A 26,467-nucleotide genomic window follows, 5' to 3' on the forward strand; every position below is an offset into this window, starting at 1 on the left:
TTGTTAAAATAATATCATAACAAATGCAAACCATATTTAGATTAATTAAATTAGCATCCACCCACTCCAGGAGGCAGTGAAACTAAAAGGGCAAGGAACTTGCATGCATGCTTTATGGAGAAAAACGGTCACCAAGAATGCGTCCAAAGTCTAGCCTATAGAATCAGCTGTCTGCTTGAAGAAATAAAGGATTAGACGGTAGATCGGCTAGTTTGATGTTGTTAAGGTTAGCTTCTTATTCACCCATGACTATGATTATGGGCATGTACGGTGTTCATTTTAGGACATCCTCAGACTCAGGTGTCAGACTCAGAAAAACTTCTGTCATCTTCAGACAAAACTGCCTCAGCGTCAGAAAAACCAGACTCAGGTGTCAGACTCAGAAAAACATCTGTCATCTTCAGACAAAACTGCCTCAGCGTCAGAAAAACCAGACTCAGGTGTCAGACTCAGAAAAACATCTGTCATCTTCAGACAAAACTGCCTCAGTGTCAGAAAAAACAGACTCAGGTGTCAGACTCAGAAAAACATCTGTCATCTTCAGACAAAACTGTCTCAGCGTAAGAAAAACCCTCTGTCATCCTCAGATAAAACTGCTTCAAACCAAACTGCCTCAGAAAAAGTGGAGTCAGGTCTCAGAAAAAAAGCTGTCAGAAAAAGTGGGAGTCAGGTCTCAGAAAATCAGGTCTCAGAAAAAACGCTGTCAGAAAAAAAAAAAAAAAAAAAAAAAAAAAAAAAACAGAGTCAGACCTAAAAAAGTCTTAAATGAAAAGTTATTGTGGGGACAGAAGAAGACGACGGATACAGAACGGCGAGTTTAATATTATGCTTAATACGCAAATTAATTTAGTCTTTTACGCAGTGGAGAAAGTGACATCGCAAGAAAGTGCGTCCAAATTCACCCATTCTTCTCAGTTGAACTACTTGCGAAGTAGCCTATTCATCACACAGACATCACACGTATCACATGAAAGAGCTTTTTCTCAGCTTTTAAACGATGTTAGCCGATAATTGCTGTGTTGAACGGTTCGCGAGAAAAGTAAATAATATAATTCAATTTAATCATACATTCTACTGAAAGTTTTGCGTCCATGATCTCCCTACCCATTCATCTCGGTGGAATACTTTACGAACCCTTCTTTTAACACATGACAAACCACATATCAGAATAAACAGCAGACCTTACCGAACATAAAGGTGTAAAGAGTTTGTGAAAGTAGCCTGATCACAAAATGCTAAGCATGCATCTAGGCTATTTGATTTTCTTAAAGATGAGCTGTGCTTAAATTGAAATTGTTCAATACATGATTTCATAGCAGGCCAAATATAAAATAAATGTTATATATAGCCTAGATATCTGTTTTTATTAGATGATCAGATGATTTACAGTTATATGTAATATGTCATGTTTCATGTTTTTGTAATGTTTCATACAATGATGCAGGTCTACTGCAGTGAATAGGCTAAATACAACTTTGATAATTTTTAGTTAACTTTGGCCTTTGTGCCCCCCACCAAATATGCCCAACTGAAGGCCAAGTGGCCTTGCCCCCAGAATGGTGAAATTCCAAGCCTGGTCACTGGCATGTTATATTTGGTGCTTGGTTAGATGTAGAAATTATAAGTAAAGGTAGAAAGTGATCCAATGGTATACACATTGTAGGAAATCCATGGATGTAACTTAGCTAACCTCACTTCACTAGTAACATTAGCAGCTGCTGTAAGGCACATACCGGAGTAAGCTACGTACTACATACAGCAAAATAATTTGTTTTTCGAGGGGATTACGGTACATTCAATGAGCTAGGGAAAAGTGGGTTAAACATTTTTCCACCACGAAAGTCCAGAACGACACCTGGACCATTATTTCTTACTTTTGCTAACCGTTTCCCAGTTGTACACTACCTACCAGTAAGAAACCTGCATCATTATCATCACATCATTATTCCCAAACCCCCATAAAGACAAATGTGCTATGTCATGATGTAATACCATATAATACCATTATGATAATACATGAAATAGCAGGTACCAACAACAAGGCACATTTCTCTAAATAAGTTAAGATAACATCTCATATCAAATGAATTCAACAACGCTGCAGTTATTGTCCCCAGGGGATTACATTTCAAGTACCTGTCTATCTTTATGTCTGTCTATTATTGTTGTGCAATGACAATGACAACTGCTAACGTTTTATAAATGGTATTATATGGTATTACATCATGGCATAGCACATTTGACAGACCTGACTCCACTTTTTCTGACAGCGTTTTTTCTGAGACCTGACTCCACTTTTTCTGACAGCGTTTTTTCTGAGAACTGATTTTCTGAGACCTGACTCCACTTTTTCTGACAGCGTTTTTTCTGAGACCTGACTCCACTTTTTCTGACAGCGTTTTTTCTGAGACCTGACTCCTTAGAGATGTTTTTCTGAGGCAGTTTGGTTTGAAGCAGTTTTATCTGAGGATGACAGAGGTTTTTCTGAAGCTGAGGCAGTTTTGTCTGAAAATGACAGATGTTTTTCTGAGTCTGACACCTGAGTCTGGTTTTTCTGACGCTGAGGCAGTTTTGTCTGAAGATGACAGAGGTTTTTCTGACGCTGATGCAGTTTTGTCTGAAGATGACCGATGTTTTTCTGAGTCTGACACCTGAGTCTGAGGATGTCCTAAAATGAACACCGTAGGCATGATATCAACACAAACCTCTGCACCATGGATCGCACCCAGCAAATCACTTTCAATCTAGGTCTGTGCCAGTTACCCACATGATGCATGAGAACAGGTCCCTGTGGAATGATTGTAGAGCACAATGAGTGAGCGGAGTAAGTTCAGTGTGATGCTCTGTCTCTGTGCTGTGCTACTGCTGCTGTACTGCTGTGTGTAAAGAGTGGAACAGAGCAGGGCTACACTGCCCAATGAGGACTGACCACCACCTCTTCACCATTAAGCCTACCGCACATCGGACAGTGAAGAACACCTCAAATGAGCTGCACTTCTACACTAAACAGACAATATGATACTATGTGAGCTATAGGCCGGGTCATGGGAGTAGAGCAAGATGGTCATCATCCATTCAAGCGGTCAGTTACTAAAACTATAACACAGAGAAGAGAAAAACACTTGAAATGAAAGCAACTCACAGACAGCAGAATGATCTGGAGGGGCAAAAAAAATTTTTTTCCCCCATGATGCAACTCTGCTCGTTCCTCCCGAGTGAAGGTGACTTTATTTTCTTCAGTCCTGGCTTATCCACCGTCCTCTTCAGAACATTAATTTTAAATTGTGAGCATGCTCTCATTTTTCTAAGGCTGTAAAATTTGACTGTGTCCAGGCGAGACCAATGAATCTGGCAGCGATCAGGAGCAGACAGCACTGGCATCGATCACTGGCCACACTCATACGGGCGCTGCCCATGCCACTGCCCTCTCATGAGCCCCTCATGCCTTGGTCCCCCATCCACCACCCCCTCCCTCTACACACCCACTGGCCAGAGAATCTGGACAGAAGGGTGCCAGTCAGGCATGAAGAGCAGGCCTGGACGCCGGGAGATCACATGGTGACATGATGAATGCTGCTAGCACCATCTCCCCCGAGCACCCATCATACGGGCAAAAATGTGAGAAAAATCAAGGCGGCAACAGAATCAATCACTGAGACTGATTTCCTTCCCTTCCTCGTGAGAGAGGGGCGGGGGAATAAATTAGCAGATGCAGAGGAAGAAGGGAGGGAAGGGAGGAAGGAAAGAATGAAGGGAATTGGGAGAGTGAGAGAGTGCTGCTTGGGGGGAGGGGAGGGAAGGTAGGAAGGAAAGAATGAAGGGAATTGGGAGAGTGAGAGAGTGCTGCTTGGGGGGAGGGGAGGGGGGTTGTCACCTCTGCCTAAAATGCCATCGCACCAGCTCGGCCTCGCGCACAAATGAGAGAGTGACATATTCACACTAGCACTGAAGCAGAAAGGTGTTCATTACCATTCACACTCCTACTGGGCCCAGAGCACACGCACAGGCAGCGCACAGACACCAAGGCGCTGTACCAAGCAGCTTCCTACACACTCAAGGTGTGATGCTGAGAGGAGAGGGGGGAAGGGGAAAGGTAGAGAGACGGTAGAAATAAAGTGAGAGATGGAGAGAATGGAGACAAATCTGCAAGGAAAGCAAGAAAGAGAGACAGAAGTGTGTGAGATGGAGAGCTAGAATGGGATAAAGAGAAAAAGAGAGAGAGAGAGAGAACGCAAGTGAGTGAGGAAACCAAGAGAGTGTGTGTGAGCGAGTGCGACTGAGCACAGTCAGTGTTCCGCACGCACACACACACACACACACGGTTGTGAGCTGCCCAGGATCACTCCCACACAAAGGGGGTATGTGCCGCTTGATGCGAATGACCTATGACGATGCCAGCGGTGTCCTGCAGCACGGCACCAACCCTCCCAGCAGGCCGGGCACGCCGCCACGCCGCCTCAAACAGCAGAAAATAGAGCCCGCTCAGGGGCCAGGAGCCCCAGCGCTAAACAGCTCTGCGGCCGAAACTCTCTCCGGAGCCCCCCCCCCTCCCCTGTGTGGCGGCCCGGCTTCTAAGAAAATACCTTTACGAATGCAGCAGCATCAACCGTGGCCACCAGCGGCGCTCCGAACGCCGTCCCCCTGAGACACGGTCTATTACTCAGGCGGCAGACGACGCTGCGCTCACCCCTGTGTCCGCCTGCTGCTGAGAGGAACGGCTGAGCCGTGTTATTGAAAGAAAAAAAGAAAAAAGCATCTTCCAGGTGTCACTAAGCACTGCCGGCTAACGCAGAGAGAAGTCCTTTAATAAAATGGCATTCCGGGCTACTCGGCAAACGCATGCACACAGACGTGATGGCTGAAGCCAGTGGAGGGGAGACCCTGGTTGCGCACAGCAGCGGCGAGTCGAGACGTGACTCAGACCTCGTTTAGCCCTCTTGTGTGCTTGTGCAAGCCGCACGCCGGCGAGGCCCAACTCAGCCACTCTCCATCTCGCCAGTCCTCGCCATGAGCCGGCTGCACCTTGCAATGGCTCTGTGAATGCATAATTCAGCATACAGATATGCATGACCTGGCTATACACACACACACACACACACACACACAAAAATACAAAAATACCCACACACATACACACACACACAAATACAAACACCCTCACACACACACACACACAAATACAAACACCCTCACACACACACACACACAAATACAAACACCCTCACACCAGGGCTCGAAATTAACTTTTTTTCTCAGTGTCCCGCAGCTGTCCCGAATTCTACTTGGCACTGTCCCGGACTTAAACACCAGTGTCCCAAATTCAAGTTCTTGTTTTTTCCCATTCTACATAATAAACAGCATAATAATCAGTAACTTGCATCACTTAATTAACTCGTTCTGGTCCACCATGTCAGTTCTGAACAATTTATTAAACACCATTTCATTAATCATCTGCTGTTTCACACAACACTCATTTTCAGAGATTGCGCTTTTGGCTCTTTTTTGAGGTTGCACTAGACATTCATTGTCCATCGTTTTGACGGACAGGGTTGTAAAACATTCCATCAATAATCTATTTTCGCGTGTCTTTAATTTCAGTGTCAGTTTGGTGTGATGTCATGGCCACAGATCTCAGTGAAAACAATAAGTAGCCTAGCGTGGGAAATTACCACAAAGCTGTCAGATAGGCTAGCCTACTCTCCTGCCACACTCTCACCCTCAAATGTTCCCAATTAAATGAATTAGCAAAGCGTAGTTAGAAATATGTATCTCGATGTAACAAGCCGTTTTGACATTGTAAACGTTCTCTAAGAAGAGTGTAAAGCAGTTTGCAGTAGCCTAAAAAAGTTAACCACAAGCGTCGTCTATTGCTGGAAAAAAATAGCGGCGGCCTATTTTAATAATTTGATAAACTAATAAATGCTCGGCGGGCCGGATTAAAGTGCATGGCCGGCCGCAGTTTGGACATCCCTTAGAACTGCCACAGCGAAATGTCAAATGCTGACTTAAATAACTGTTTTCATTGTTATAGGCTACCTTGCAACACTATCGTTTTTCAAATCGCAGTTGCAGTAGGCTATTTAGCTCAGCATGATATTGGTGATGTTTGTCTGTCAATGACAGAAAACACGTACCCTTTTAGTCAGAGAGGACTGTCATCTCGTTTTTTTTTTAGAACACCAGTGTAACCTTAGGCCTACATTATCAGTCAACAATGTTCACAATGGGTATCTTACTATATTTGTACCAAAAATAACATTGTAGCCTACGGTGATTTGAAGAGCAGTAGCCTAAACAGTGTTGTAAGGCTGCGTGTACAAAACCGCTTCTTTACAGATCAGCTGGCTAACGCTGCTTTTGCCAGCTGCCCGTCACGCCAGGTCAAATTTTGTATAGGCCTGATTCTGTATTTTATTCAGACAAGAAAGATACGTTTAGATTCCCATGTGAACAGTTTAGGGAAAAAGTACCTATTTAGAAATTTGTTTTGCCATTTTTTCTACTGTCCCAGAGTTGTCCCAGACATCATTCTATTGTGTCCCGGAAGCATTTTTGATGGTCCCCGGGACGTCGTTAATTTCGAGCCCTGCCTCACACACACACAAATACAAAAAGTACCCCCACACACACACACACACACACACACACAAATACAAACACCCTCACACACACACAAATACAAAAATACCCCCACACACACACACACACACACACACAAATACAAACACCCTCACACACACACAAATACAAAATACCCCCCTCCACACACACACACAAATACAAACACCCTCACACACACACAAATACAAACACCCTCACAAACACATACACACACACACACACAAATACAAACACCCTCACACACACACAAATACAAAAATACCCCCCCCTCCACACACCCTCACAAACACACACACACACACACACAAATACAAACACCCTCACAAACACATACACACACACACACAAATACAAAAAACCCCCCCACACACACACACACACACACACAAATACAAACACCCTCACAAACACATACACACACACACACAAATACAAACACCCTCACACACACACAAATACAAAAATACCCCCCCACACACACACACACACACACACACACACACACACACACACACACACACACACACAAATACAAACACCCTCACAAACACATACACACACACACACACAAATACAAAAATACCCACACACCTCCATGATCACTCAATGCCTGGCCTGCCACAGAATAAAAGCTACAAAGGGAAAAGGGACTCTTAGGCATCCATTTCAGAGTTAGCACAACATAAAGGCAAGAGTGGCATAATATATTATACATGGAATATAAAATATGGATAAAAAACATGTTTTGTCTTTAGGGAGTTACGGCAGACTTGGAAGATGATTCAACATGCGAATGTGAGCATGTAAGTGTCCTCTTCTTAGTACTCTGTCACAGTATTCAACGCAATACCAGGAAGACCTTTGTGTGCCACAGCCCTTGATACACAGGTGCAGATGAGAAGGCAGAGACATGGTCCAGGACAGGTCACTTAAACAAGTCTTCCTTCTTGTGTTAGTAAGTGCACGTCACTGAGCCCACCACTGAGCGTGGTACATTGCAATGCAGCCAGACAGGCTTCCAGCACGGTTGAGTTACATACCAAGTCCAAAGTGTCGCTGTGCCACTTAATTGGAATTGCAAGCTGAAATTGGTTCAAAATTAAACGACCTTGAAACGTTCAAATGTTTGGCGGGGCTGATGGGGTAATGGCTGCTACTGAGCAGCGCAAGGTTAATTCTGAGTGTCAGGGACTAAGATTACATTGAGAAAAATGACAGGGCTGGAGCTGAAGGAGCATGTGGAAGGGTGCGTGTGCATTGCTTTAGTTACTGCTCACTAGGGCAAAGAATGGTAATGGAGATTAACTCAGCAGAAAGACTATTGTGCCGTGATATGCATGGCTGTGCTTCTGATAACACTAGGGGAGTTTCCAAGGTCAACTGGTGCAAGAAGCAGAACAAAAACACAAGCAGCTCCTCGTGGCTCACTACAAGGCTCCAACAGAGAGCCCCACACAAACGGCCGCGTTAAGGACCCCTTCCCTCCGTCCTCCGCACACACACACACACACACACACACACACACACACACACACACACACACACACACACACACACACACACACACACACACACACACACACACACACACACACGCACACAGGCTCTTGTGGGACAGGAGGAACAGCGCTTCATTTCTTCAGCTCGGTCCAGTCCCCGCAGCAGTGAGAGAGGTCTTGGGCACACGCTGTTTTCCACACAAGTGATAGTCCGGGCAATCCACAGCTGTGGATGTGTTAATGTCGCATGTCACTGTCAGCGCACTGTCTGACATGTGGACGGGAGGATGAGAGCTGTAGCAGGGAGGTGTGTGTGTGTGTGTGTGTGTGTGTGGAGGACTGAGGGAAGGGGTCCTCAGCGCGGCCCTTCGGCTACATCCTCTCCCTGCTCTAGTGTGCTGACATGTGGCAGGGCCGCTTTTCGCTGCCTGCCCGGGGAGGCTGTCATGTCACCGGCGTGCGTCGCGTCGCGTCGTGCGTCGCGTCGCGTCGCGTCGTGTGTGTGTGAGAGTGTGTGCGGCGTGCGTGCGTGCGTGCGTGCGTGCGTGCGTGCGTGCGTGTGTGTGTGAGTGTGTGCGTGCGTGCGTGCGTGCGTGCGTGCGTGCGTGCGTGCGTGCGTGCGTGTGTGTGTGCGTGTGAGAGTGTGAGAGTGTGAGTGTGTGAGAGTGTGAGTGTGTGTGAGTGTGAGAGTGTGAGAGTGTGAGAGTGTGAGAGTGTGAGAGTGTGAGAGTGTGAGAGTGTGAGAGTGTGAGAGTGTGAGAGTGTGAGAGTGTGAGAGTGTGAGAGTGTGAGAGTGTGAGAGTGTGAGAGTGTGAGAGTGTGAGAGTGTGAGAGTGTGAGAGTGTGAGAGTGTGAGTGTGTGAGAGTGTGAGAGTGTGAGAGTGTGAGAGTGTGAGAGTGTGAGAGTGTGAGAGTGTGAGAGTGTGAGAGTGTGAGAGTGTGAGAGTGTGAGAGTGTGAGAGTGTGAGTGTGTGAGAGTGTGAGAGTGTGAGAGTGTGAGAGTGTGAGAGTGTGAGAGTGTGAGAGTGTGAGAGTGTGAGAGTGTGAGAGTGTGAGAGTGTGAGAGTGTGAGAGTGTGAGAGTGTGAGAGTGTGAGAGTGTGAGAGTGTGAGAGTGTGAGAGTGTGAGAGTGTGAGAGTGTGAGAGTGTGAGAGTGTGAGAGTGTGAGAGTGTGAGAGTGTGAGAGTGTGAGAGTGTGAGAGTGTGAGAGTGTGAGAGTGTGAGAGTGTGAGAGTGTGAGAGTGTGAGAGTGTGAGAGTGTGAGAGTGTGAGAGTGTGAGAGTGTGAGAGTGTGAGAGTGTGAGAGTGTGAGAGTGTGAGAGTGTGAGAGTGTGAGAGTGTGAGAGTGTGAGAGTGTGAGAGTGTGAGAGTGTGAGAGTGTGAGAGTGTGAGAGTGTGAGAGTGTGAGAGTGTGAGAGTGTGAGAGTGTGAGAGTGTGAGAGTGTGAGAGTGTGAGAGTGTGAGAGTGTGAGAGTGTGAGAGTGTGAGAGTGTGAGAGTGTGAGAGTGTGAGAGTGTGAGAGTGTGAGAGTGTGAGAGTGTGAGAGTGTGAGAGTGTGAGAGTGTGAGAGTGTGAGAGTGTGAGAGTGTGAGAGTGTGAGAGTGTGAGAGTGTGAGAGTGTGAGAGTGTGAGAGTGTGAGAGTGTGAGAGTGTGAGAGTGTGAGAGTGTGAGAGTGTGAGAGTGTGAGAGTGTGAGAGTGTGAGAGTGTGAGAGTGTGAGAGTGTGAGAGTGTGAGAGTGTGAGAGTGTGAGAGTGTGAGAGTGTGAGAGTGTGAGAGTGTGAGAGTGTGAGAGTGTGAGAGTGTGAGAGTGTGAGAGTGTGAGAGTGTGAGAGTGTGAGAGTGTGAGAGTGTGAGAGTGTGAGAGTGTGAGAGTGTGAGAGTGTGAGAGTGTGAGAGTGTGAGAGTGTGAGAGTGTGAGAGTGTGAGAGTGTGAGTGTGTGAGAGTGTGAGAGTGTGAGAGTGTGAGAGTGTGAGAGTGTGAGAGTGTGAGAGTGTGAGAGTGTGAGAGTGTGAGAGTGTGAGAGTGTGAGAGTGTGAGTGTGTGAGAGTGTGAGAGTGTGAGAGTGTGAGTGTGTGAGAGTGTGAGAGTGTGAGAGTGTGAGAGTGTGAGAGTGTGAGAGTGTGAGAGTGTGAGAGTGTGAGAGTGTGAGAGTGTGAGAGTGTGAGAGTGTGAGAGTGTGAGAGTGTGAGAGTGTGAGAGTGTGAGAGTGTGAGAGTGTGAGAGTGTGAGAGTGTGAGAGTGTGAGAGTGTGAGAGTGTGAGAGTGTGAGAGTGTGAGAGTGTGAGAGTGTGAGAGTGTGAGAGTGTGAGAGTGTGAGAGTGTGAGAGTGTGAGAGTGTGAGAGTGTGAGAGTGTGAGAGTGTGAGAGTGTGAGAGTGTGAGAGTGTGAGAGTGTGAGAGTGTGAGAGTGTGAGAGTGTGAGAGTGTGAGAGTGTGAGAGTGTGAGAGTGTGAGAGTGTGAGAGTGTGAGAGTGTGAGAGTGTGAGAGTGTGAGAGTGTGAGAGTGTGAGAGTGTGAGAGTGTGAGAGTGTGAGAGTGTGAGAGTGTGAGAGTGTGAGAGTGTGAGAGTGTGAGAGTGTGAGAGTGTGAGAGTGTGAGAGTGTGAGAGTGTGAGAGTGTGAGAGTGTGAGTGTGTGAGAGTGTGAGAGTGTGAGAGTGTGAGAGTGTGAGAGTGTGAGAGTGTGAGAGTGTGAGAGTGTGAGAGTGTGAGAGTGTGAGTGTGTGAGAGTGTGAGAGTGTGAGAGTGTGAGAGTGTGAGAGTGTGAGAGTGTGAGAGTGTGAGAGTGTGAGAGTGTGAGAGTGTGAGAGTGTGAGAGTGTGAGAGTGTGAGAGTGTGAGAGTGTGAGAGTGTGAGAGTGTGAGAGTGTGAGAGTGTGAGAGTGTGAGAGTGTGAGAGTGTGAGAGTGTGAGTGTGTGAGAGTGTGAGAGTGTGAGAGTGTGAGAGTGTGAGAGTGTGAGAGTGTGAGAGTGTGAGTGTGTGAGAGTGTGAGAGTGTGAGAGTGTGAGAGTGTGAGAGTGTGAGAGTGTGAGAGTGTGAGAGTGTGAGAGTGTGACAGTTCTGACTTTGCAAACCAGTTTGTCGTTGTGAAACATTCATAGAGCATCTTTGACTTAGACAAGGTGAAGGAAAGGTTGTGGGGGAGGCTTTTGGAAGCTTTGAATTTAACTACAATTCAGAATGAGGAAAAGCGAGTGAGAGAGAGAGAGAGATGTCTGTGTGCGCATATGAATTATTTAAAGAACAGAGAAGTCATAAGAGCTCTGACTGATGAGAGTGACTGCACCTCTAGAGGATGCCGACTTAGCATAAGACTTTCGGCTTACGCCAATGCATCGATAATCTCTCATTTGCCTGTCTTTTTTAAAACTGATGCATACCTGCAAGGGAAATATGATAAAATATGATACAAATCTGTCTGCTGCCAAAACAGCTCAACCGAATCCATTTCCTAAATGTATCTAGAGGGGGGTGGAGGGTGGGGGGGGCAAGATGGGCTCTGATGGAAAGCCAAACAGCGTCAGAACAAACACCCAAACACAGGGGAGGCGAGCAAGGGAAAAACAACGGCGATCTCCTCTGCCTCCTCTCGCCCCGAAATTAAAGCAATCATTGAGCTTAATGCGGGCTGAAGAGAGGCATGCCTGGCGCAGGCTCCGGCTCTGTCTGAGAGAAATGGCCATTGAATTCTGATTACGCCACCCTAATGGAAAGTAATGAGGGGGGTCTCATGCTCCGGTGGCTCCCGCTCTCCCTGGTGGACGGCGGAGCATGCCGCAAAAGGCCAAGCTGCTGCTGGGCTGACTGGGGATGACACACGGGCTGTGGGGGTGGTGGTGGTGGGGTGGGTGGGTACTGCGGGGAGAGAGGGCTGGAGGTGATGGGGAGAAGGAGCCTGCTGCTGCCGCTGCTGCGGTTTCTGCAGTTCCCATACTGCTGGGGCAGAACGCATCGTCTCCCCCTCTGACAGAAGCCCCAGCGCCACAGGCACAGACACTCACCATCGATCCGGCTGACCAGCTCCTCCAGGGCCTTCACTTTCCTCTGGATTCCTGGCTGCGCAAATGTGTAGTTGTCCTTGAGAGACAATTAGGGAGAGAAAGAGACAGAGAGAGAGAGAGAGAAAGAGAGAAAGAGAGAAAGACAGAGGGGGGGGAAAAAGGACAATCAGATGCAAGGCTCCCACTTGTCTCACACCAAGGCTTCAAATTAGCATTGTGGATTTCAAGTAATAAGAGGGAAAGCATTTTAGGAGCTCTGACGTGTTGGCTCATGAATATTGAGAAGTCAACATCGGTGGCAGGCTTCAGAGGAAAGACCTCGGCAGACTGCTCCCTGGTCATCAATTTATTACGTCATCATTAAATCCATTGACCAACTATGACTGCATCCATAAGCAAATGTTTAGAGGAAGCAGGCAGAGTCAATTTATTGACAAACATGAAATGCTATACAAGGCCAGTTTCTCTGCAGGTATAAACATTTAAAACTGTACAATACAAATAGAAATTCAGGCACACACACACACACACACAGAATAGCAGTGGCGTTTTCCCTGTTGCAGCCTGCGTGCTGGGAATAGCAATCCTGGTAATTAAGTGATTATATTCATCATGGTCGTCTCTAACCCACAGCGTGGCTTAATTACCACATTCATTTCCTGCGTGCCTTATCGCCCCCCTGACCGCACAGGCACTTAGGGCCTTCTGATTCCCACTGGGGAGCTGGGGCCGAGGGAGCTCAGTTCTGGGAGCTCCAGAGCGCCTGCACAGCCATGTCAAGAGACTCCCGTTATGGTGGGTCCCATGGTCCCCAAGGTTCTCTACGCTGGGATACTATTACTGTGACAGTCAAACAGTCAGGGTAAGACAGTCTGAGGTAATATGTTCTCTGTGACAGTCAAACAGTCAGGGTAAGACAGTCTGAGGTAATATGTTCTCTGTGACAGAATGGCTGCTGGAGATCGTAAAATCCTTTCCCAAAATTACAAAAATCCAACAAAGCGCTGGCCTTCACTTTATTGGTGACTAGAAAGAAAACAATATCCTTTAATCATTTTGAAGGAGAAACAAAACTGTTTGAGGGAACCCATTGAGCATTGTCTCAAACAAATAAACACTAACTGGGACTAAATGACTAAAGTACCATAAATAAGCATAAATACATGAGTGGCTAACCCTGTAAAAACTATATATACTAACTAAAGGTTGAGCAACTAAAGACATCTAAAGACATTTCCATCTAAAGACATTTCCATAGTAGAATTGCTAGTAGTAGGGATCAAGCTATTTTTCCTCAAATATTGGATTGGTGCAAATTGTTCAAAATGTCAGCTCCCAAGGTTTGCTAAAGGGGTGATACAGATGAAGTCCAAACTAACAACGAAGCTATCAATGGTATTATACTGAACTATTATACTGAAGTGATGGTATGGTTAGTGAGCCTTTCATAAAGCTTTAAAGTCAGTGACCATGTAAAAATGGAGTGCGAGTAAAATGGTAGAAAATATATATTTATGTATACATCTCCTGAACATCTTATAGTCTCAATAAAAAGCAATCACTATATATAGTACACGGATAGCTGTAGATAAGGTAATACAGTTTGACAAAGTGTATTCAACAAAGAAATGGTTATAGCAATCTGTAGAGCATTAAATAGACTGAAAAAACATTTTAAATTGGTTCAATCTGGAGGTAGTAAATAAATAACCTTATGAAAATAACAGTATCCATTCATAATAAACACTATAATGGACATGATGTTGGTTTAAACAGGTTCTCTATATCTATGATCATTGTTTCCACTTCATTTGTCTTTATTGAGAGCATTACTCTTGACATAGCATAGCACAGCATCCTCTTAGAGAGGACTAAGTAACTAGTGGTTAGGGCATGATGGATTACAGGACAGCCCATCTTTAAAAAGCCATCAAAAAAGGGATACTGATAAACAGTAGCTGCCTGGACGGACGTCATTCAGGGCAATTACACAAGGCCACAGAGAGAAAGAGAGAAAGAGAGAGAGAGAGAGAGAGAGAGAGAGAGAGAGAGAGAGAGAGAGAGAGAGAGAGAGAGAGAGAACAAGACAGACAGACACAGACAGAGTGCACACAGATGCCTTGTGGGTAGGCTGAGACCCCCTGCAGAAGGCACGTACAGTACAGTCCCACAGAGATGCGAGGAATAGTCCAAATAAAGTGCTCAAGTTGGACGGGTGTACTGTATGTGAGGTGTGTGCGTGTGTGGTGTTCATGGTGCAGCTTTTGAAGATGGGTGGCTGTAACACATGGTCACATTTTGAGGCGATGGGGCTTGTGCTATTAAAAAAAAGCCATCATTAAGATACCCATTTATGGAGGGAAAATGGCTACTTAAATAGACAAATCTGCTGATGACAGCTTAAGCGACACTAACGACGACACACACACAGAAGGATGACAGTGGCAGGAGACTTAATGGGGACACCTTCAGGATTGCTGCCTGTGGTTATGTCCATTTACCACAAATGAGATTGATAACAGCAGCTTGTAAACTGACAATAGGTCCACACTTTGCCGCGGTGATCAGGATTATGTCCATTTAAGACAAAAATCAGTGGCCCCATCGTGGCCTTTTGTGCAGCCACTGAAAATAATTCATACCCTGATTAACTTAAGTGGCTTGATAACATCCCTTCCAATTATACGTTAGCTCTATTCCAGCCCCACTCTTGTCTACATGTTACCCGGGGAAATGTGTCATTTTGGGGTATTGTATTACAACTCTGACCAACTGAGATAGATGATCAGGGCTGATGTTAACGTCCTGTCTGCACAGCCACAAGGGCAGGCAGAGTATGTGTGTGTGTGTGTGTGTGTGTGTGTGTGTGTCTTCGCTTCTCGTGAGATGAGCCTTCGGAGAGCAGATGCTTTAATGTGACGAGGGAACAGCTGAGACCGCTAATGCCCATCGAGGAGAAAAAGAGGGGGAGAGAGAAAGAGAACACAAGACAGCAATAGGCAAGGACAGAGAAGGGTGGGATAAAGAGGAATGGTGGAGGGGGGGGCAGAAAAAGAGAGGGAGCGAGAGAGAGGAAGAGAGAATGAGACAGAAGGATAGAGAGTCATTAACTGGCAAACAATTTGAGCTGTCCTTCAGGCTCAGCTGTGCTGCCCGTGGCTCTGAGTGTGCTGGCGGTGAATGCAGGGCTCGCTGGATGCACACCATTACCACATAACCCCTCTCCAGCCCTCTCCCTCCTTGACCTCGAAAAAGCTGAACCAGGGAGGCAGAGCCACCAGAGTCCATCTCACGCCTATAAAATAATAATCACCAATGAACAGGACTACACCGGCCTGGATAGGAGCCGGGGCCGGCTGTCGCCGAGTAACTGGATCAGCGTGGTGTTTTAATAATGAGTCCTAACGCTCCCATCCTGGGAGGTCACTTTAGGGCCCCAACACATGAGCTCAAAAGCTAAACCACTTCCCGGGTTACTCTGAGGAGCTTTTCCACCCAGACAGACAGACCAACGTAGGAACGCTGTGACCTGGGAGTTCTACTAGTGTGTTGTGGATCAGTCACACTCGGGGGTCACCTATTTAGTCCCAAACTAGATGACGGCGCGGTTCTCCCTCACCGGGTCTAAACCTAATTACCGGTTAGGAGGGAGAGCAGGTCAGTCTTAAGCATGCATTAAGCCCGCCCAGAGGCCCCAGTAATTACATCTGCATTATTAAAGTGCCTATGCTTTAATGAAGTGCCGCTGCTTCCACTACTGAACTCTCAAGTCGTAAACAAACTGCGTGGCAAAACGGAGGTTTCCTAGGAAACAGGTCTCATTATTCCTGGGTCTCTTTGACAGAAGACTGGGCCTCAAACTATTTCTTGTCACTGAAAACTACTCTTAATTGCCAAAGTTCTCCAAAATGTTGTTTTTCCCCATTCACTTTAAAATATGGCTGAGATATTTAGTAGCTTATAGGATGGTGACTACTACTAGGATAGCAATATACTGTACTAATAACCTGTTCTACCATTACTACTACTACTACTTATTCTTCCCGCTCCCATCCCACCTCTTCAAACTGCCATGTGCTGTACCGAGTCATTTACTGAGAAGAAAAGCCTGAATAAAAGCAGAGAATAACATTGATCTTTACCAACTTCAACTTCTCAGATAGATCAGTCTCCATTTTTCATCAAAGGTTTACACATAATTCATCATTAGGGTGATGCATATTTTGTAACATACAAAAAAGACAAGAGTAGAGACTTCTCTGATTCAAGGAACGTCTATATTCATTAAAATGTCTGTGATCATCAGTTAATTTCTTGGTATTGAAATAAGCACTATTTTTTAATTATTTTTCACTACAGCCCACAGACAGGAATATCAGCAATCAAGTCTTCCTTCACATGCACCTTCATGAAAGGTGCCTATTTATCAAATATTTCTCCAAGCCTTAGGAATGATGGTTAAAAAAAAATCTTCCTCAAATTCAACTACTTGCATGTTTATTTGGCAGAATCAAAGAGACTGCAACACTGTAATCAATAAAAAAACATATTGAGATGTACAGAAAGTCAGTGTCACAGACTACTTGCCCTCAAAAAACGCTTGCAGAACCACTATGCCAATAACAAATGTAAGCACTTCAACTGAGGGCGGGGAACCACCCATGACCGAAGAGACTGTGGCTCAATCCCATTCTCCACACACAGACTTTGATGCGTGTTGTCTTGGTAAGTTTGTGCGGTCTCTGGGCTGTCCCACTGTGAAACCGTGGATTGCAAGAGGGCTCGCTCGCTGACCGTATGAGCTCTGTATGACTCAGCATTTCTGCAGGGGAGTTTGCATCAAGTTTTTGGTGCTTATTGGTGATGGTGATGGCGTCACAGGCACTGTCCAATTCCTGTTACTAGCATGTTGAGCCCCTACAGCCTCTCAAACTCAATCACTTATCAGCAGATATTAGTTAAGTCTTCAATTAGTTAAGGTTCAGGGCTTAGTCCGTAGAGGGGAGAAGGAGATTTATCCTAGAGCTGGATTGAGGTGAAAACAGGTTGAATCTGGCACGGTGTCAATGAGATGAAAAGATGTGTCTCCTTTCACTTTTTTATGGCACGTACAGAAAGTTTCTTTTTCAGGGGATTGACTCTAAGCCCTGGCTCTAGACCAACTTCATCGGGATCACAGTTTTTTTCCCCTTAATCTTTGATCCTGAGCAGCAACGGGGAGGAAATCTCCTACTTGAAGTCTTTTTTCACTGATGTTATATTGGGCAAACACTACATCATTCACCTTCTATAGATCACCTGCTCGCGCTAAGCCTGCTTTGACACCCACAACAATGGCCCCTGATACTGCCAGTGGGTAGAGAAGAAGCGGGAACGCTTTCCCACCTGGATCAATGGAAAAAGGGACGGCAGTTTCTTCCAAATTAGATGCACAATGGCAGCCCGGCAAGGGGAGTTACGCCGGGCTATCCCGTGATAAGATGTCAGGAGTGTGCCGCGAGAACAACACAAAACAAGATTGCTGATGGGATCTGTTCCGGCGATGACAAAGGCGATAACCCTTCTACACTACAATGGGCCTTCATGCAGCACTGTGCCTTTCCAGCAGATGAGCGGGGGGCTTTGTGCGCTCTCTTGCTGCCATTGATGCTTCTCAATCAGGCGGCTCCCTTCGGCTGCCATCTTCCTGAGATCGCGATGAGCCACCCGTAATCACAAATAACCCCAGCAGTCGCTGCGGCGCAACCACAATCTAAGCTGCCGGCTTTATCTCTGGAACATCTCGGGGGGTCGGCTCCTGACAGTACGCCTCTTGTAGTGCTTCTCTCTCCTGTCCCACATATTGCCAGGTCCAGGCATGATGGAGGACCCCTTTTGAGGTGCCCTAATGGACTGTAAGAGGCACTTGGAAAGGGGAGAGGGGATATGCAGGAGCTCGGATATGAATATAGGTATTTACGTCATTTATTGTGAGCGATGACCGAAGAGGCGCCGCTCGGCCTCAGAGTATATTAAATCGAATGCAAAGGACCAGGCAGTCACCTGCTTCAGAAGAGCGTGTTTAAAATAAATGTGCGTGCATGTGATGAAGTAATAAGAGTGTCCATATATATGCGGGCGAATGCTGTGTGTGTGTGTATGTGAGTGAGTGTGTGTGTGTGTGTGTGTGTGTGTGTGTGTGTGTGTGTGTGTGTGTGAGTGAGTGTGAGTGTGTGAGTGTGTGTATGTGAGTGAGTGTGTGTGTGTGTGTGTGTATGTGAGTGAGTGTGTGTGTGTGTGTATGTGAGTGAGTGTGTGTGTGTGTGTGTGTGTGTGTGTGTATGTGAGTGAGTGTGTGTGTGTGTGTGTGTGTGTGTGTGTGTGTGTATGTGAGTGAGTGTGTGTGTGTGTGTATGTGAGTGAGTGTGTGTGTGTGTGTGTATGTGAGTGAGTGTGTGTGTGTGTGTATGTGAGTGAGTGTGTGTGTGTGTGAGTGAGTGTGTGTGTGTGTGTGTGTATGTGAGTGAGTGTGTGTGTGTGTGTGTGTGTATGTGAGTGAGTGTGTGTGTGTGTGTATGTGAGTGAGTGTGTGTGTGTGTGTGTGTGTGTGTGTATGTGAGTGAGTGTGTGTGTGTGTGTATGTGAGTGAGTGTGTGTGTGTGTGTGTATGTGAGTGAGTGTGTGTGTGTGTGTATGTGAGTGAGTGTGTGTGTGTGTGTATGTGAGTGAGTGTGTGTGTGTAGCATGGCTGGCTAGTGGTTACGCTAAAGGACTTTTGAGGGGAGGGGGGGGGGGGTCTGGTCCACTCTAGGTTTGGGGTCAGTCTCTGGGCCTGGTGTCAGACTGAAGGACAGAGCTCAGTTCGGTGGCGTTGAGGCAAAGGCAGCACCTTGTGATGGAGCGGCGCGGGTGCAGCGGCGTCTCATTAGTATTCTGTGACAGACCCGCAGGCGCTGCACCAGCCCGCACCACCACACACCACCCGCCCACCGCCCAACTGGTGGAGTCTGTCGGCCGTGACGCTCCCCGCGTTGCTCGACGCACTGGGGGCTGCCATCCAGCCAGAGCCTTCAAGGACGCCGTCTCCACTCCAATCCGGGAGTTTAACGCAGCGCAGGCGTCAAGGATGAAACGCCAATCAATGTATAATAGATGGATGAATAGGCTGCCAGGAAACTGCCTGACCATGTGTCAATGCAATCCCAGACCCTGAGCTTCTGTCAATATACTGTTCCAACAGAACACAGAAGCAATTGGCCAAATCAAATCGTTAGGGGCCTCTCAGTTCAAAGTGAGCCAGCCATCTGAATGCAAACATGCAAATATTTATCAGTGGAAACACAAATCTCAAACTTCATAGCAGACTAATTTATGTTGTTTTTTCCCCACCACCACTGCTGTTTGTGCAACACATTCTGCTGTGGATGGAAATGTCTCACCATACTAACCCATAAACACAGACAAGACAGAAATAAAGACCATGCAAGCCAAACAGAGATTTCCACTGGGACTGATGGGAGGCTATGGGTCTGCCTGCTACAGCAGCAGCAGAAGCTATTTACCCTTTGTCTCCACACATCCATCACATCAACAGGAGCCAGATTTTGGGCGAGGGAAATCAGGCAGACACTGGCAGAAGAGACAAAGAAAATAAACAAATAAATAAACAAAAACGTTTAAAAAAGGAGGGCATTAGAGTTCTCAGGCAGACCTACTTCGCTGCCGGTTGGCCCCTGTTTGGTGGTGGTATCATCAGCCATGCACAGGAACCCCCAGAGAGCCCTGGGGTAAACGGTTCCATTTCTTTTCTCCTTTAGTTAGCATGTGGTTTAAAAAAAAAAAAAATGGGCTAAATAAGCAGGGAGCTCATTAATATCACTGAAGGTGCATTTCTCTGACACGGGGCCTCCAGAGGGGCCTATTTATTTAGGAAATGAATAAAAGCCCACGTTTGCCCTAGTGTAAATGCCAGAGCATTCTGTCCACAGCAGCATATCTGGGCATGCCCGCCCTGCTGCAGGAAATGTGTGCGGCTGTTTCCCTGACCTTGGCTCTAATTATGTGCGGGACGCCAGGGAGCACGCGTTTCCCCCTAATGGTTTATAAACAATTTTAAAGGGGCTGAACTCCTCGATGACCTTAATTAGTTTGTGATCCTTCAGCTCATACCCGTTAAACCCCCCTATGATCCGCGGGCTGATGGAGTAGGGGGTGGGGGATCTCGGAGAAGAATGTTAACCTTACTGCGCCAGGCAGGACAATTTATACTACCGCAGAGGATGCTGGGTAGGCGTGGGCTTAGTTCCCAGTGGTGAGATACTGCACGGAGAGTAATGTGAGTATCGCCAATTGACTTGGCTGATGGTCTCCTCAATACGAGGCATTAAGTGAATGACCAAGCGTCGGCACGTGCAACGCCTCCTTTCATATATTTAGTCCTTAATGAAAGTCTGTGTAAAACAAAATGACGCTGCGTAAGGTAAATCTTAACTGAACAAAGACATGCAATAACAGCAACACTATCTGAGATATTTGAATGAGGAAAAAACACACCAATTTCCATCTGGATACCACAGATGGGCTTAATGTGGCTTTTTTATTTGAGTCGATATTTGTTTTCCTTCCTTGAGAGAGGGAGTGTGAGTGTGTGTGTGTGTGTGCATTACAACGGGAGATGAGCAACAGCTGCAGCCCTCAGGCCATGAGGGGGAAGGGGAGGGGATGGGGGCTGATCGAAGATGCAAATGGAGGAATATGAAAAATGACAGATGAGTAGAAGCAAATAAAAAAAATCAGCACAGAGAGAAAAAGGGGAAAAGTGCGGTTGAGTGCATGCCATCAGGGCTGAAGACGACACAGGCTGGGGGGGGGGGGTGAGATCACAGCGCTGGTCTGCTGGCGTGTGAGAGTGTGTGAGCTCTGTGGCCCTCCTCTGCTCTGACAACACGTGTGCATGCCTGGGCTGGCTTCCATCTCTCGCTCCCTCTCTCCTGTAAATCCTCATGGTGTTGCCATCCCAGCCAGCCTGTGATGCACTCTCCAGCCACCATAACCCTACACTGCCACACGCCGCACTGTCCAGCCCGCCCCTCTTTTTCAGGGTGAGTGAGTGGCCACTGCGCCACCTCGGTCCCCAAACGCCCCGGCCAACGCAAAGTTGAGCGGCCAGGCTTTGATGCTCCGGCCCAGCGAAGCACCGTCCCTTTCATAACAGTGCCCCGAGCACAGGTCCTCCCCCCCCCATTAGTAGACACGCACGTGGGCCTCGGCCCAGCCAGGGGACTGGAGGAGGGGCGGGGGAGAGAGAGTAGGGAGCCAGGTGCTGCACTCTGGCTGCAGGGAGGAGCAGCCAGCCATGCTGAGACAACGGCATACATTCAGCCGTGGCCTACTGGTTAGCACTTCGGACCTGTAACCGGAGGGTTGCCGGTTTGAACCCCGACCAGTAGGCGCGGCTGAAGTGCCCTTGAGCAAGGCACCTAACCCCTCACTGCTCCCCGAGCGCCGCTGTTGATGCAGGCAGCTCACTGCGCCGGGATTAGTGTGTGCTTCACCTCACTGTGTGTTCACTGTGTGCAGTGTGTTTCACTAATTCACGGATTGGGATAAATGCAGAGACCAAATTTTCCCTCACGGGATCAAAAGAGTATATATACTTAAACTTGTACTTATACTTATACTCTCCACGCAAATAACAGGTGGCCCGCAGGCTCATGATGAGCCTTATCTGGAAGGATCTTTTTGTAGTGAGATGAACTTTGGAGTGAGTGAGTGAGTGAGTGAGTGAGTTGGGGAGGGGAGGAGGATCTGTGCTAGGAGCCAAGGGAGGAAGGGATATAAATGAAAAGACAGACACAGACAGACAAGAGAAGAGTACAAGTGGAAAGAGAGGATGACAAAAGATAGAAGGAGAGAAGGAGAGAGAGACTGTGAAAGAGAGTGTGAAACACAAAGAGAAACAGAGAAATGGAGAAAAAGAAACGGAGAGAGAGAAGCAGGGCAAAAAAGAGAGTGAGACAGAGACAGAGAAGAGACAGAGAGAGAGAGAAGCAGAGAAATGGAGAGAGAGAGAGAGAAAGAGGGCAAAAGAGAATGAGAAAGAGACAGAGAGACAGAGAGAGAGAGAGTGAGTGAGGCTGGCTGTGAAGACAGGCAGCTGTAATTAGAGGCAGCTCTCTCCCAAGGGTCTTGCTGTCATGAGCTGTTCTAAACCTGTCACTGCCAGTGTTTAACTTCACTCAATATTACACTTCCTCTGAGGCCAGCCAGAACCCGCACAGCAACATCAGCTTACCGGCCACAAATACACTCGCATGGCGGCAAATACACACACTCTACACACTCACACTCACATACAATATATTGTCTCTCTTCTAATCTGTCTGTAGCTCCACAGCACTGCTGTAATGCTGTTATTTCCACAGAGAGGTTGGAGTACTCCACTGCAGCAGTGCTGACATGAGTCTGTCCGATGCTTATTGAGGGCCACACTATGCAGCACTGCTCAGGAGCGCTTTATTTGCAAGCATGAAAACGGGTCAGGGGTGAAAAAGGTGAGAAGGGCGCGCAAAGTGGGAAATGGCCATTTCATAGCAAAACAAGCGCGAGTGACATTGTTGCCAATAGTGCATAGCTTCCATGGAGTATGAAGTTGCCTAAAACCAGAGATTTATAAAGAAAACAAACTACAAAATGACTAATTTTTACAAAACAATACCTTTATTTCTTCTTTTTGGCTTGGGCCTAAGTGTGAAGGGGCCGACTTGCGCTGTTTGGCAACATGCTTCAGCCTGGCCCTTCTCTCCTCCTCAGTAATCTACATGAGTTTTCTTTATTTATTTATTTCTTTGTGCCTGAAGTTATCGGACATTTCTAAAGATTTCATAGGCCTAATGGACACTTCATAGCAGACTATTAGAATAAGTCTGAATAAGATAAGTCTGAATATTTGTTGGACCAAACCAGGTAATATATAAACTTGGGTAGGGTAGACTAGGCTTTAATTTGTAAAATTGGTTTGAAATGTTTTAACCTGCAGCCTAGGCTAGTTACAGATTGTGACATTTTGCTAGTGTGTTTAACCAACCAATAAATTGTGTGAACAGTGTTCACATTACATGTTAAACCCTGAAGACACAGACTAGGCCTACTGATCAGGCCACTGGACATTTCTTAAAAGACAGTATTACCCTGTCAAACACTGCTTTTGTCTCTGAACTCGACAAAACGCACCAGCCCAGTTTAGGAGCATTTAATTCAACCATTTAGTTATTCACATTAGCCTTTTCTATACTGATAAGTATGCCTATTTGCTTCACCTTTTGTCGATCTAGATGGCTCAAACTGCACGTATTCTTCATCAAATGAACTCGTTATGTCTATATTTCTGTCCAATATCGCTAACATTAACAGCCAATGCTATGTTACTACACCAATCTCAACGTCTTTTTCTGACAGAAGTTGAAAGTTTCAACTAGCCCACGTGTGACATCAATAAGCATCTCTCCTCGCCGGGCTCACATTCCAGCTGACATTTCAGACGCATATATCTGTAGTCACACAGACAGGGAGGCTATTCCAGCGCAAGCTTTCTGTTCGCGTTGCATCTGCGGAAAAAATTAGCTTCCACTGTTTAATAGGCTAAATGCATAGGGGCTGCATTCACATAATCATTACTGGATCAGACAAGTTTTTAATTGGGCTCTTGTCTTAACGATCAAGATCAAGATCGTTAAGCATCTCATGGCGTGATTTGTAAACTCAGTTGTAACCCCATACCCCCACACACACACACACACACACACACAATATGTTCTCATCGGATCTGCGCGAACCACGCAAGTTCCCTATTTTGGATTCAAAACGGCGAATTTCGGCGAAAGGTGAGGAGTTTTCATGCCTGTGTTTGGGGAACTACACCTACAATGTGCTATTCAAACTCCGCAAAGTAGTTTGGCATTCAGATTTGACACCGCCATATGAATTCAAAAGGAAGCAGCAGCAGCAACTGCTAGCTCTCACTTTCCGTGCCTCCCCCAAGAGGCGGCGGAGTCAGGAGGGTCCTCTCCTCATCTGAGCCTGCACGTCTGTTGACAGATCACCCGGCGCCGTTAATCAGGGAGGGGGCTTCTCTGGCGGGGTGACCCCAGGGCTCGCGCTTGGCTCTGGACCCGGCACGGCGCGGCGCATGGAGGCGGCAGCAGCATGGAAGTGCTCCGGTAGTCCAGGGGCTCCGAGCGACGCCAGGGGCCCGTCACTCATCCTCTCCAACAGCTGGTGCCCTGACGTTCCTGTCAGACTTTCATTTTTTTTATTTATCTGCTGTTGTGTGTGTGTGTGTTTTTGCGATGCACGGGGGAGTGGTTCTGTGTTTGCCAGGGAAGCCTAATTTATCACTGATTGAGTGCTGTTTGTCGGCGTCCCCGGGGAGGGGCCAGAGCCTGTAAACGCTGTGCCTCCCGTCTGTCACTGCAATCACGTTTTAAGCATGGCCAGGGAGGATTAGTACTACACGCACCTGCACATTCATAGAGGTCAGCCTGGAAAGGGAGACTGCATGCTGTGTTTGTGAATGTGTTTGTGTGTGTGTGTGTGTGTGTGTGTGTGTGTGTGTGTGTGTGTGTGTGTGTGTGTGTGTGTGTGTGTGTGTGTGTGTGTGTGTGTGTATATATATATATATATATATATATATATATATATATATATATATGGGTAGATGACAAATAGCAGAATTCAGACTGTCCATGTGTCACACACTTATAAAAAATGGCAATTGTTAAGAATTGATATGGAAATGTTGTAGGTCTGGTAGGTTCAAGTTCTGTCATATTAAATTTATTGGATTTGTATTTCACTTTTGACTTAAAATAATCATCCAAACATAAAAAATGTCATATGGTGTGACTGTCCACCATGTGTGCGAACTTCCTAAAAAGAGTGTATATCCATAAAAAGTATAATTACTTTAAAGTTTTACCATGCATATAAAATAATTGGATGTTTTTTACAACCACAGAAAGTTTTGATGTTTATGCATGCTGTCCAACTAAGTTACAATCAAATATATTTTGTCCATAAAATGGTTGTCATGTGGCGTGACACTATATTGTATATTTTGACCGGGCATTCATTTGGACATTATTATTGGGAAGAGGACCCTGCTTAATCAGGAAGTAACAATAGAATGTCAAGAGTAATTGGCATGGTCAAGAGGTGAGTTCTGCTTTTTGGATTTTTATATAAAAAGCTTTGAATTGGACATCATCAATCGTGGCCAAATTTTAGTGTCTTATGGTGTGACATCATTTGCCTAAAAAGTAGCTATTCTCCACAAATATTCTTCATGAATTCTTAAAAAGCACTGCTGCCATGTGGTCAGTTGCATGCTAAATAATAGTTAGCTGTATTTAACTGTCTAGAAAATTAGCTTAACTGTCAAAATGTCATATAGTGTGACGCTGCATCATATGGTGTGACAGCTTTTTTTTCAAGTCACACTATATGACATTTCTGTCACACCCTATGACCAAATTGCATTTTTACATAAAAGTTCTTGTAAAAACATGTTTTAAATTCAGATATTATATGTTTTTTGTTAAATCTGTGATAATTGGGTAAAAAATGTATCTGTACAATTCATATTTCTCATACTTTTTTCTTTTTGTTACCATGCCATGTAAGTTTAAAAAATAAATACTAAACTTTCATCTATTTTGCTGTTACACGCATACACCATTCATACAGTGACTTCAAAATTCATTGTTAATGATTTTATTGTCATTTAAAACCCTGTTTTGTTCTGACACATGGTGGAGTGGTGCAGTTCATCATATGGCGTGACACCATGTCATTAGGTGTGACATTAAATAATGTCACAAAAAAGACTTTATAATTGAAAAATCATTAAAACATCAATAGCACACAAAGGAAATGGTATCTGCAAGAACCTCAAGAATTTTGAGTGAGTTCTTACAAGAAATATTAGAATTAAGCTAAAATATCTGGTTACACTTAGGAGCATTCTCCACCTTGACAAAATAACTTGTTAAATTTTAGGTTTTTCTTCTAAATATTCACAAGGAAATGTTGCATATCAAAGCAAACGTGATTAAATTGTACAGTGACATAAATTAAAGTAGAAAAAAGTATCTAATTTTCATTTTATTTCAAATTATTTTCACGTCACACCATATGACAATTTTAGGCACTAACATGACAAATTGACATATAAATATATATTTCACTTTTTTTTTTTGATTTTTTTTTATATTAGTCAAGTTTAGAGATACAGCAACACATATAAACACTTTTTAGGGATGATATTTGAAGTTTTTTTTGTGTGTGTGTGTGTGTTTGTGAGTGTATGTG

At 45.8% G+C, this 26,467-nt stretch overlaps 1 protein-coding gene across 4 annotated transcripts in view; it reads right to left on the reverse strand.

The window, feature by feature from the left end:
• The window catches only part of tbc1d22a (TBC1 domain family, member 22a), a 101,429-nt gene that overhangs the window by 38,373 nt on the left and 36,589 nt on the right, over positions 1-26,467 (reverse strand). For all 4 annotated transcript variants that reach the window (XM_048267730.1, XM_048267728.1, XM_048267729.1 and 1 more), the window contains one exon: positions 12,122-12,197. In XM_048267730.1, the coding sequence (XP_048123687.1) occupies positions 12,122-12,197 (76 nt within the window). The remainder of the gene's footprint in view (positions 1-12,121; positions 12,198-26,467) is intronic.

The sequence above is a fragment of the Alosa alosa genome, chromosome 17, assembly GCF_017589495.1.
Source record: "Alosa alosa isolate M-15738 ecotype Scorff River chromosome 17, AALO_Geno_1.1, whole genome shotgun sequence".
NCBI classification, from domain to species: domain Eukaryota; kingdom Metazoa; phylum Chordata; class Actinopteri; order Clupeiformes; family Clupeidae; genus Alosa; species Alosa alosa.